The sequence below is a fragment of the Pavona decussata genome, unplaced genomic scaffold (genome assembly GCF_977016875.1).
Source record: "Pavona decussata unplaced genomic scaffold, jaPavDecu1.1 SCAFFOLD_143, whole genome shotgun sequence".
Taxonomy (NCBI): Eukaryota; Metazoa; Cnidaria; class Anthozoa; order Scleractinia; family Agariciidae; genus Pavona; species Pavona decussata.
In genome coordinates this window covers 351,235-363,781 of record NW_028145556.1, presented here as the reverse complement: position 1 = coordinate 363,781, position 12,547 = coordinate 351,235, and the positions used below count along the sequence as shown (strand labels likewise).

General features: G+C 39.0%; 1 protein-coding gene across 3 annotated transcripts in view; it reads left to right on the top strand.

The window, feature by feature from the left end:
* Positions 1 to 12,093, top strand: part of LOC146466441 (serine-protein kinase ATM-like) — a 58,536-nt gene extending 46,443 nt beyond the window's left edge. For all 3 annotated transcript variants that reach the window (XM_085127347.1, XM_085127346.1, XM_085127348.1), the window contains 15 exons: positions 23 to 130; positions 745 to 915; positions 1,705 to 1,788; positions 3,862 to 3,975; positions 4,474 to 4,641; positions 4,884 to 5,022; positions 5,800 to 5,879; positions 7,132 to 7,272; positions 7,537 to 7,653; positions 8,275 to 8,433; positions 8,886 to 8,927; positions 9,415 to 9,535; positions 10,075 to 10,161; positions 10,588 to 10,766; positions 11,124 to 12,093. In XM_085127347.1, coding sequence (XP_084983473.1) covers positions 23 to 130; positions 745 to 915; positions 1,705 to 1,788; positions 3,862 to 3,975; positions 4,474 to 4,641; positions 4,884 to 5,022; positions 5,800 to 5,879; positions 7,132 to 7,272; positions 7,537 to 7,653; positions 8,275 to 8,433; positions 8,886 to 8,927; positions 9,415 to 9,535; positions 10,075 to 10,161; positions 10,588 to 10,766; positions 11,124 to 11,459 — 2,046 coding nt within the window. In that variant the 3' untranslated portion in view covers positions 11,460 to 12,093. The remainder of the gene's footprint in view (positions 1 to 22; positions 131 to 744; positions 916 to 1,704; positions 1,789 to 3,861; positions 3,976 to 4,473; positions 4,642 to 4,883; positions 5,023 to 5,799; positions 5,880 to 7,131; positions 7,273 to 7,536; positions 7,654 to 8,274; positions 8,434 to 8,885; positions 8,928 to 9,414; positions 9,536 to 10,074; positions 10,162 to 10,587; positions 10,767 to 11,123) is intronic.
* Positions 12,094 to 12,547: the final 454 nt, after the last annotated feature.

Sequence of the window (12,547 nt, the reverse complement as noted above, 5' to 3'; positions counted from 1 at the left end):
TATTGTCGGTTGTTCTTTGCAGGCCTTTTTGTCACTTGCATGGTTCGCTGACACACAATATCAGAAGAAGGTGGACTTCATGAGTTCAAGTACTTATGAGAACAAAGAGGCCTTGATGAAAAAAGCCAAGGTATGAAACTATTACACCACCCCCTCCCCCATGATCTATGGTGTAAAACACAGTTTGGTAAAATTTAAAAATAATAAACAAATACTATGGACCACTAAGGTTTGAAATGTCTGTGCGATTTATTTGAGATCTTGTATATTTTATTTCCCATATATCAGAGATAACGCTTTCGTACTGGCTTTTTCTTATGTGAAATCTGACTGCGTCTAAATTCAAGTTTTACTAATTTTAGCTTAATTTTGAATTTGTTTATTTGTCTTTGTCATGGTTAATATCAATTTAACCCGGCTAAAAAATGATCTTAACAAACCAATCCAAAATCAATAACTATACTGCGAATTCAAGGCGATACGACAAGGGAGAGGGCATCGTTCAATGCCGGTTTAAAAAAACGTGAGGTAAAGTCCCCGAAAAACTCTGGAAACCTCTTGAATGGCGAGTGCTATTCTCTTGGGTGTTGAACGTTTTTGAGTCTTACGGCACTGCATGCTCATGTCGGCCACCAAAAGTTTCACTTAGCTTAGTGTTTAGCACTGGTTCAACTCCTGTTGAGGATTTCACTGAAATAAACACAGCCCTCATTTGTTAAAACTGTGCTGTTCTCCTATTGTAAGGTGGAGTCTGAACAGCTGCAGAGAGTCATTGAATCCCAGAAAGACAGGTACGCAAGAACCCTGAATCTGCAGGCACAGATGGATGAACGAGAGCTTCAACAGGTGGCTGAAGACAGACAGACATTCTTGAAAACAGCTGTGGAGTATTACATTAAAACGCTTCAGACAGGGGTAAGGTTAGAAATTTTGAACGACAGAAAGGTTTCATTGGTTCAATATAGCAATCAGGGCTGAGTTGCTCGAAGCATGGTTAGCGCTAACCATATTAAACCTATAGGTTATCATGGTATTTAACCCGGGTTAGCGCTAACCATGCTTCGAGCAACTGGGCCCAGTCCGTTAACTTTTATCATCAATTGCAATTACAGTTCGGTCACCGACCATATTTCTGAAATGTCTGACTATTCTAAAATTTGGTCAGACTGGGCAGACATATGACTCAGAAATTGACGTTTAAGGACAGTGCCTACTTTTGGTACTGCGCATCTCGAGATACTCAAGTTTCAAGTTTCTTTATTTCCACATATGAATTAAACACAAAGAACAGGAATTAGGAAAAAGGAATGTGGAGGTGTAAAAACGAAAACCAATGGGGTTAAAAGTGTTTACACACCTGATCTCTTACCTAGCAAAAGGATATCTGCATTTAAGTTAATCTTACTCGGGTTTCCTTTGTGTGGTGCCTGCTAATACAGGGATATTTTTGCGCGGTTTAAAACTATGCGGAGAAAGCAGAACTTATCAAGTGCTCTTGGTATCCATAAAGAAAATTGGGGATAACAATGCATTTTTCAGAGATAATTAATCTTCAATTTGGGAAAAAATGCCTTACATTGCTTTGTATTTTACTGCTTTTTTTAATTATTGTTGCTTACTTGTCCTAAAAGATGGGTGGTTCACCCAATTTTTTTTTTTTTTTTTGCCCTTTTAATTTAATTTGTTTTGTTTTGTTTCTTTCAGGATAAATATGATTTGAGGATATTCAGGCTTTGTTCTCTGTGGTTTGACAATGCTAATGAAGAGTTTGTCTCAAAGATGATCAAGGTCTGTTGTTAGTGGCTGCCACTCAGTAGCCAAACAAAATTACACACGTTTCATTTTAACCCTTTTTGAAAGCCCTTACAGTGATCAGCATCAAACTTCTCTTTGTAATGTCAATGCTTATTCAACCCCTGAGGTCATGAGAATTAAGGATATGATCACCCAAGGTGAATTTTCTTGTTATTTTAATAACTTCTCCCCAGTACTTTTATAAAAAAAAAGTATGGGGACATGATAGGAGAATTTGTTCTTTGATATTAAGGGTTAAAGTGGTTGTGAGTGCAATGTGGAGTGCCACTTGGACACCCTTATTTACCAGTGAATCACAGGAGCTGATAATAAACCGTCAAGAAACAGCAATGGTTACCAGTTTAAGGTTTCAATTTGTAAACTTCAAGACACAACCTCTTTGCAGCTTCTTTGTGATATCTGATTCTCATACTCATCAATATTCCATGAGGAGATAATTATAGTGACTGAAGAGGACACTGATTGCTATATTGAACCAATGATATGAAAGGAAATCAGAGCCCAGTTCTTCAAAGCCCTATTAAGCTAGTCCTGTGTCAACGTGAATTTTGATACGAGTTCAATTACTAATTAATGAACAATTTTCCAAACGACTTTTGTCCCTCTGTTTTAACGTAGACTTTTCTTTATCATTAACTTAGAATTATCTTTTAAAGACACTTTTAACAAGCGAGATGAAAACCTAGGTTAACTTTTAATCGTGGATCAGCGTTAACCGAGTCCTGATCACTTCACCGTGAAGAAGGTTCAGGAAACGTGACCTTAATTGTCATAAAATTTGGTGAGCTTTTGTTTTAAATTTCTTCAACAATTATTAATGGTTTGAGAAGCTATATCAAACACTATAAATAGTGTTTCATCCGTTCTCCAAACACCTCGAAGTGGATTATAAAAGAAAACTTGGTTGCGTCTCGTTTTTTTCATCCCACTTCTCGGTGCTTGGAATTCCGATGAAACTGACTACCTCATGTTTGATATATGACTTGAAAGACTTCTTGTTTGTTTTCTTTCCTTTCATCTGTGATCATGTACTCAACATCATGAGTACATTTCTTTCACTACCAAGTACGCCTAAAATTAAATAAGTATTAGAAAAAGAACAAGTTAAATTTTTAACGCGGTTCAAACAACACTAAAAGTATTGTTTACCTGTAAAGGGCTCCTTACACAGGCGATCTTTGATGCGATTTTTCCGAAGATTTAAGTGCGAGAAGGACGCGTTTTATGCTAATACTGCATACGCTCAAATTTAACAGTAGCACAATTGCAATTAAATCACCGATAAATCTCTAAAAAAAATCGTCTTTTGTTCGTTTTAAGTCGCACTTCAAATCGTTGTTACAATGAAATAAATGTGATGGAATATTTTGATTTGATTTTGATTTTTGATTTGAATTATGATTTGTGCAGTCTTGTATAACTTTTTATAATAAAACCACGCTGGCTGCAACAACAATACAGGGGATCGCTGATTTTCACGATGGCTTGAAAAATAAAAAGGGAATCAAACATAATATACGTAGAAGTTAAACGTTCAATAGCTCTAATCTCCACTATCTACATGTACAAGCTAGGTATAACATATGTCAAGGTATAACATTCTTCCTGAGAATGATGCATTATTCCAGAAAGTGACACAGGCATACTTCTCCTTTCCGAGTATGCCTGTGTCACTTTCTAGAATAATGCATCATTCTCACTCATTCACCAGGCTTTGAAATATACCATCACATTTATTTCATATACCACACGTTCGACATTCAAATCCTAGCAGTATGCAGGATTTTTGTCCCATGAACCTAGTTTAGTGGCCTTAGCTCCCACGAGTCTCCTGTAGCTCAGTGGTAGAGCATCCGAATTAGTAATCGGAAGGTCTTAGGTTCGACTCCTGATAGGAGCACTCGGATTTCTTTTTTCCGAGTATGCCTGTGTCACTTTCTAAAATAATGCATCATTCTCACTCATTCACCAGGCTTGAAATATACCATCACATTTATTTCAACATTCTTCCTGCCACAAAGATTTCTGTTTCTGTTGCATTTGAAGGAAGGACTAACGAAGATTGAGTCCCGAAAGTGTCTTCCTTTGATGTACCAACTGGCCGCCAGGCTTGGGACAAAGTCACATGATAATCCATTGTTCCAGGGAACACTTAACGAGGTAAGTCGGTTGTTATCAAGTAGACCACCATAGACACTTGGTTCTTTGTTTATTGTAGTATTTTACAGTCCCTTTATAAATTTGAATTGTGATAGCTGTAATATGTGGAAAGGTAACGAGGGGGCTCCCATCAGGGAATCAACATTAGTTGAGTCACAAATTAAAGTTGTTGAACCATAAAATCATATCAGTTAAAAGAGCTTTTCCTCAACCCTTCAAGCCCCAATAGTTACCAGCATCTAATTTCTCCTTATACAAGATTACTACTTCATTAAACATACAGTTCATGGAAATAAAGGAAACGGACACCAAGAATGACTTGTGTTGATGTTTAAACAAAATCTCTCGACCAGTATCATAAGAAATTTGAAGAGAACAGTGAGGAGAATATTGATTTTGATATTGGGATTGATTATAAGGATCGATTTTTTTGGGGGGGGCGGGGGGGGGGGAAGGCTCGTATTAACAAACATTTACCATGTTCTTGTGTGTTTTTAGCTGATTGAGAGAACAGCCATTGATCATCCACATCATACTTTATTCATCCTATTTGCACTCGCAAACGCTGAGAAGGACAACAAGTATTTAACAGCTGGAAAGAAGAATTCAGGTGCTTCAAGACTGACAAGAAATAACTCCAAAGGAGCAAGCAGTGGATTCACAGAGGTGAGGCAAGGGACAGCATTAATGAAATGCAACGTTTGCCTAAAGACGGTGCCTCCTAATTCACAAGTAATTTTGGACAGGTTATACCCATGCAAAAAAGCAGATCTTAGTATGGGCTACTGGAATACAGAAAGAAAATTGGGGGTAGCGGGGCATTTTTTTAGAGATATATTAAGCAATGTATGGCGTTTTTTTTTTCCAAATTGAAACTGAACACTCAATCGTTTTACTTTCGTTTTCAGGCTCGCATTCAAACAGCTTGCGAGCTGATTGAAAGAATTGGAAAACACAGAGGAGAACTTGTGCAGCACATGAGAAGTCTGTGTGAAGCTTACATCGAGTTGGCCTATGTTAATGTTACACATCTCAAGAACGAGAGAGGTACGCGTAATTTACGATGCATTTAAATAAATTTGGTTTGTAATTTGTCTGCAAAAAGCACCGTTTTCCTAAGTTTTTGTTTCTTCTATCTGCCAGCTGTCTCAAATAACTAAAACTGTAAGTAAAAATACTTATATGGCGCATTGTCCATAAAATGTTCTGATGCGCTTTACAGTGTAAAATCAGTCGAAGGTTTTCCTAAATAAAAGAGTCTTTACCTTAACTATAAAGGAAGAGAGACTTGTGGTAGCCCGAATGACCAAAGGAAGACCGTTCCATAATTTAGGGGCGGCAAACATAAATGCGCGATCACCAAGAGTTTTATACTACTTTGTTCGGGGATACTGAAGTAAAATTCCATCGTCAGTGCTGGTGTAAATCATGTAAAACGTTACAAGTTATAAAGGGTATTTTAAAATCAATCTGCATTCTGACAGGTAGCCATGCAGTGTAATTAACGTAGGAGCGGTGTAATATGGCAGAATTTAGGTGAACAACCATGCTACAAGGCGGGCGCATAGTGGCTGTCTCAACCAGCTCGCTATCTTGAAAGGGAACACGTTCCCTCTAGACAACGTTCAAAGGTTGATTTTGCTCTATTGCTTCAAGAGAGAAAAAATTGACTCCAGCTTCTTGATAATTAACACTTCCACTGCTACAATCATCAGTTGGGACTCTGCTTTCGGGGTTGCACTCATGACACTGTATTCAAGATACGGTGTAATTGTGGCACTGTCGCACTTTCCATGACAATCCAATCGTCCTTGTACATTTCAGGTCCCTTTAATCTGCCCGATGTCACGATCAAAAGAATTTCAAACCTCAAGGAAGTGCCCGTACCCACCCTGGATGTCAAGGTAAGTGGCTATAGACTGCAAGCATAATTTAGCAGTCGTCCACGATTATTGGTGATCATGTAGCCTAGAAACCGATGTTTTATGCAAGTTTCTTACATGTACAATTAAAATTGGAGTAAGCTCCCCCACATCTTTGAAGAATTTTAAACAGGAAAGATTGGTGTTAAGGTAAAGGTGGAAGTCGCGCTACGAGCCTAAGTGGCCCCGCATACGGCCGTAGATTAACCGGGTTCTGTAGCATGAAGCAACTAGGAGTGTTGCTACTTCACCCTGAATGGTTTGCTAGTCCATTGCAGGGTTACCCCCAGCAGTACGTCCCCGGTACCCATTTATACACCTGGGTGAAAAGAGACAATGTAGAGCTAAGGAAGCTACAGAGTAATTTTTTTTTCGGCCGGTTTGAAAGCATTTTTTTTGGTGTTTACTTCAGTTATAACGTTACGGAGTGTCGTTAGCTTGAGCCTCATTCAAATGTTGAAAACATTCATTCATTCACCAGGCTTGAAATGTACCATCTCATGTGTGAATGAATGAGAATGATGTATTATTCTAGAAAGTGACACAGGCATACTCTGAAAAAATATACCATCTCATTATTTCATTTACCACACGTTCGACATTCAAATCCTAGCAGTATGCAGGATGTTTGTCCCATGAACCTAGTTTAATGGCCTTCGCTCTCACGAGTCTCCTGTAGCTCAGTGGTAGAGCATCCGAACTAGTAATCCGAAGGTCTTAGGTTCGACTCCTGACAGGAGCACTCGGATTTTTTTTTCCGAGTATGCCTGTGTCACTTTCTAGAATAATACGTCATTCTCATTACATACTTAGGTCTCGTTTTTAAACGACTGAACGACTCTGGGAATGATTTGAATTCAGGAGTTATGTCATTTGTCTGCAAAGAATGATCGTCTGAGTGAGTTTAGTGCTGAGAAGGAGTGCTGTTGGTGACTTGGACCGAGGATGCAACAACCTGAGCGGAAGTGATCGTCATAGTCACAGAGATTATGACTTCCGCTCAGGTTATCAACATGTAAGTCAATGACACCAACAACAGAGATTCTCAGGACTACACTCACCCGGATGATCATGGTTTACTTCCTTATGAACTGAACGGCTTGGTAGATATGCTACGTTAGGAGGGAAAATCCCACTGCAACATCATGGGATACTGCTGAATATGCAACGACTTTTAGTTGCCTTTTATACCTTCAATGACATGGATTCAATTTTCTGCTGGTTTCCTTATCAGGTGGACCCGTTATGTCGGTATGATGACCTTGTTTATGTGGTAGGATATGACTCCAAGTTCTGTCTTGCCGGGGGTGTAAACCTTCCTAAGATCATCTTCTGTATTGGATCTGACGGTGTCAAACGACGGCAGCTGGTGAAGGTACGTTTATAACAAAAATAACATGGCGTTAAAATTCGCTTTTATCAACTGAGTTGAAAAGGTAAACTGACCACTCTACACAAAGAAATTTGAAAGATGACTTTTCGAGCGCTAGCCCTTCTTTAGAGCAACTCAAGGAATCGCGGGTTGTTTGTGGTTTATAGATACAACAGCAGAGCTTACCCCATCCACACTGCACCACAGTTTCTTTGTAAACTAACTCCTTTATGAGGTGACATGTGGCTGTGATTTGTGTCTGTGTAGGGTAGAGATGATCTGCGCCAGGACGCTGTTATGGAACAAGTGTTTGGTATGGTGAATCAGTTACTGATGAAAAACTCCGAGACTAGGAAAAGAAAGCTGAAGATGAGAACGTACAAGGTACGAGTTTGGATGAACAGTTTGACTGAACAGTAGAATAAGTGTGTTTACGTGGTGACGAGCAAAAGCAAATATTTAGCTACTTCAGGGTATAAATTGTCATTTTTGCTCTCCAGTCCGAATTAAATTTCTGTGCCTTTGAGTAGTGTCACAAATCCAGTTCTGTTTTGATAACTTTTCTTGCAGTGTAGCTCTTAGGAGCCGATCGCTTGAGTGGAATCGCAAAAAAAAAAAAATAAATAAATAAAAATAAATTAACCCGGAAAATGTAGATCTTTCCAAATCGCAAGAGTTTGTTCCTACGCACCTCTATTAAGAAAATAATCACCCATTCGCAAACTTACCGTAACAGTTCATGCTGTAATGTAGTCCTTGGTGTACATGTCTACCCGCCTTATTGGTTATCAATTCGTATATGAATCGTTTTCGTAGATTAATCGTTACATTATACCTTAACGGTGTGAAGAAGTTATTAATCTGGTTTTCTATCCTCTCGTCCTTTCTTCTTCCTTTTGTTCCCACCAAGGTAATTCCTCTGTCACAGCGCAGTGGAATAGTTGAAGTTACTAATCTGATCCACTGGTCCTTTCTTCTTTCCTTCCCCCCTCCCCTCCCCCCAAGGTTATACCTTTATCACAGCGTAGTGGTATAGTTGAATGGTGTGAAGACACAGTTCCTTTGGGCGAGTATCTGATTGGTCGGCCTGGAACCAAGACTGGCGCTCATTCGCGCTACTATCCAGGGGACTGGACATCACTCGAGTGCAGGAAGAAGATCAAGGTGAAGTCAAATGCCCTCCTTGTGTTTTGTTTGTTTAGCACTGTAAGCAAGGATTGCGAGTTGTTTTATTATCATAAATTTGAGTGGGTTACAGCAGGTTTAAATTTTTCCAAAGAAGTTTATTCGTGTTTGAGACATTTGTGAAAAAATACGACCTGACCTAACTGCAAACTAGTATTTCATCAGGGCTGGGGCTACAATAAAATAAAGAAAAATTAAAATCAAAATAATGGCTCCTTTTATATTTCTTTACTTCAAGGGAAAGAAAAGTAAATTTCCTTACAGACGCTTTCCAGACTGTCTCTTGAGTCTTAAAATGCCAATAAAACCTTGTATTCTTCTTCTGATCTTGTTTTTGCGATCGTTAAGCGGTTTTCTGAACTGATGATCTTAGAAAAGCAAATACTTAAATGTGGTTGCGTTTCTTTTTGATATATATATATTCGTCTCAGCTGGGTGATGATGGTGGAAGACCACGTTTTGAGGTTTATCAAGTAAGTGCGGTATTGTGAGATCAGGAAAAGTTAAATAATTATTAAGTTTAGCTATATACTTCAGGGAGATTTCCCAAGAATCATAGTTTGGCTCTTGCCTCCATTTTCAAAACTTTTTCGTGCAGCTTTACTTAACATTAAAATTAGGAGTAAAGTTAAAACCCGTCGCGATTTGAATTATATTTGTTATTCCGCGATGGAGCCTATTACACGTTTTCCCGCGTTTTACACCAGTTATTTTCCCGCGCTTAGTTGCGCTTGGCACCAGTTACAAGTTTTTGTTTTGAGTCGTGATTGGTTCTTCACGTTATACGCTTGTTGCTGGTTGGTCAAATGTGGATCACATGATAACTTCGGGTCCCGCTGAACTGCCGTCAGTGACAATCAATATAAAACTAACCACTCTGTGGTAGTCACTAAATCAATGTGAGGAACACTTACAGTTTGAAGACGTTTTTCATCAATCTAACCTGTTCTTTCTTTTAAGGAGCTAATGGAGCATTTTCACCCGGTATTCCGACACTTCTTTCTGGAAAAGTTTCCAGATCCCGCGGTGTGGTTTGAGAGGAGACTAACCTACACCAGAGGAGTTGCTACTTCGTCCATAGGTAACAAATGTTTTTAAGGGCGTCGTTCGTTAATCAAGATTTTGAGAAACTGGCAAACATGCACAGAGGCTAGAGTTCGCATTTCCTTGTCTATAAAATTAAGACATTGTTGGTTTCGGTGTGTTCAAGGTTTGCTTCTGAGCTTATCACTGTTGAGTTTTCAGTTTTTCTCCCTCGACAAAAACCAACGCTTCCAAATTCCATTTGGATTCTTGAGAGCCACCCTAATTAACCTCCGGTTAGGTTGGTGCTACCCTCTCTAAACATTGTTATTTTTTATGTTATTTGCTACTGAATTCTACCTTTCGTATGGGTACCCAAAGTCCAAATTAATAAAAGTACTAGGGAGAAGTTATTAAAATATCAAGAAAATTCCCCTTGGGTGATCATATCCTTAATTCTCGTGACCTCAGGAGTTGAATAAGCATTGATATTACAAGGAAAAATTTGTTGCTGATCACTGTTAGAGCTTAGAGAGTTCAATTTGGTTGGTGATTGTTTCCTTACTCTTTTTATTATTTCTTGCCTTGTCTTTGTAGTTGGTTACGTTGTTGGTTTGGGTGACCGCCATGTACAGAACATACTTGTCGACTGCAACACAGCGGAACTAGTCCACATCGATTTGGGTAAGAAAATGGAAAAAACAGAAGCTGTTGTGTAGGCTAGCGCGCAAGACATGAGCTCATAATCCACCACGGTGGCTGATGGTTTACTATGCAATAAGTAAGCAAATAGCAACAAAAACCCTCTGCATTAGGAGATACCATCCTTAAGTGTGGGATGTATTTAGCAATCCAGTGCGGCTAATTGAGGGCTCTAACCTAAATAAAATATTATCACAAATTGGAACTAAACTTCATTAGAAATCCCATCTGGTGGAAGGCTGACCAGTTGTTTGTTTAAATTAGCGTTGCTGGGGGATGAACGCGACGTTGCTGTGAAGTCATTGCATACTAATGTTATCAATTTTTTTTCCCTTCCAAGAAAAACTGCTGCCTTTAGTGTTTGTTCTGGCAGTTTTAGACTGACCTTTTTCCATTGTCTAATCCTAGGCGTGGCATTTGAGCAAGGAAAGTTTCTCCCCACCCCTGAGACTGTTCCTTTTCGTCTAACACGTGACTTGGTGGACGGCATGGGACTGACAGGGGTGGAGGGAGTATATAGACGATGCTGCGAGAAGACAATGGAGGTGATGAGAACATCTCAAGAATCGCTTATGACTATTGTTGAGGTCAGCTAATATTACATGTTGCATATTGGTTATGTTGCAGTGATTACTGTTAAATTTCCTCTCGCAAGAGACTGAGCGGTTCTCAATCTACCGTACCGAAAAAGACTAATGCCTCTTTTTTAATGAAATAGTGGACGTTTCTACTACATCACACGATTGTTTTAGGGAATACCATGATGTTCTTTTGTTTGTTTGTTTTCTTTTCGAGCTTGTCTTGGCCCTTTCAAAGTCAGTGCGTGATGAAACGATGTAACGAAATGTAGACCTCTCCTGAATACCAGCCGAGAACGTCTACTATATAGAGCTTACTATATACAACAGCTTCGTTACTAACCCTCTCAACCTTTGTGTCGTCAGGTTCTCCTTTATGATCCGTTGTCGTCGTGGACGCTTAGCCCCGAGAAAAGGAAAGCTCTTCAGCAGAAGGCCGAGGAAGACCTGTACGACGTTGCTCCTTCTAGCACGGCTGGTGACTGCCTCGATGGTTCCTTCATGGCTACGGAGAACGCAGCACCCGAAGACAACGTGAACAAGATGGCAAGGAGAATGCTGTTAAGGCTGAAACAGAAGTTAGATGGTGTTGAAGATGGCGTACACTTGAGTGTGTCAGGGCAAGTGAATCATCTCATACGAGAGGCCATGGATCCAAAGAATTTGTGTCGTTTGTTTCCTGGATGGCAGCCATGGGTGTGAACCGCCGACGGGCTGCATCTGAAGAAGTTGCCTTCCTCTGAAACTAGTCTTCTGTCAGACTATAAAATATTTTCTTCCAGTGGAGCATGTATCTCGACGCGAGGATGTTCAAACATCCCATTCCAATATGTTCAACTTTTGTTCACTTGCTCTCCAATACCACTGATGTAAGTGGGCGCATTCGTGCAGGTAACCAACAAAAGGCAAAAATGAAACTGTTTCCTAGTTAAATTCTTTATAGACCTCATACAGGAGAAGCACTATTTTATCTTCTTAGTTGGTAAGCAAGTCTCTCGTTTTGTATTTTTTTTTTCCTCGGACAAGAAGCTTTGCTCCACGTTTGTGGTTGGTACCAAACAAAATTTCGGAAATAATATTACTATGGACTAAAAGCCTTGTTGGTGGCGTATGGACCAAGAGTGGGGTGCCTGTGGCACAGTGGCATTTTTTTGTAAGGTACGTGTTTAACTTGGGCTACGGTTTTCTTTGAAGCGTATTCTTGGTCATTACATGAACAGATAAAAACGGAAAACAATTGTCATTAGTTCTCTATTTTGTCACGAAGCAGATTTTATAAAAGATTATATGAATTATAGTGTAATATTTTTCGAAATAAAAGAAACATCGAAGTGTTCTTATGGTAATGCTTTACACCTTATCAATTTAGCAAATTTTGTTAACATATATGTAGAATTAACGCCCTCAGGAACATTTTCTGGAGGGAGAAAAATCCCCGGAGCAACTTTGGAAAATCTTTTAATCCTCCAGTTATAAGTTTGTATTTGAAATCAAGACAACTCGGCTCGAATATCAACAGAGTTGGCTTCAAACTTCATGAAATATTACTTTAAGCACTAGAAACTTATTTATTTTTTTTTATTTTTTATTTATAAACTTCGCCAGAGGAAAAAAAACAAAATGAAAAACCTCTGACAGGAGAGAACTCACAGAATGATATGTTCCAATAACGAGACTCCTTGTATAAATAAAATCACATCATAATAATTAAGTATTGACAACTAATTAACAACACATTTTAACTAATAATACAGGTAACGATCTGCTTTGATGACATTTTATGCAGACAC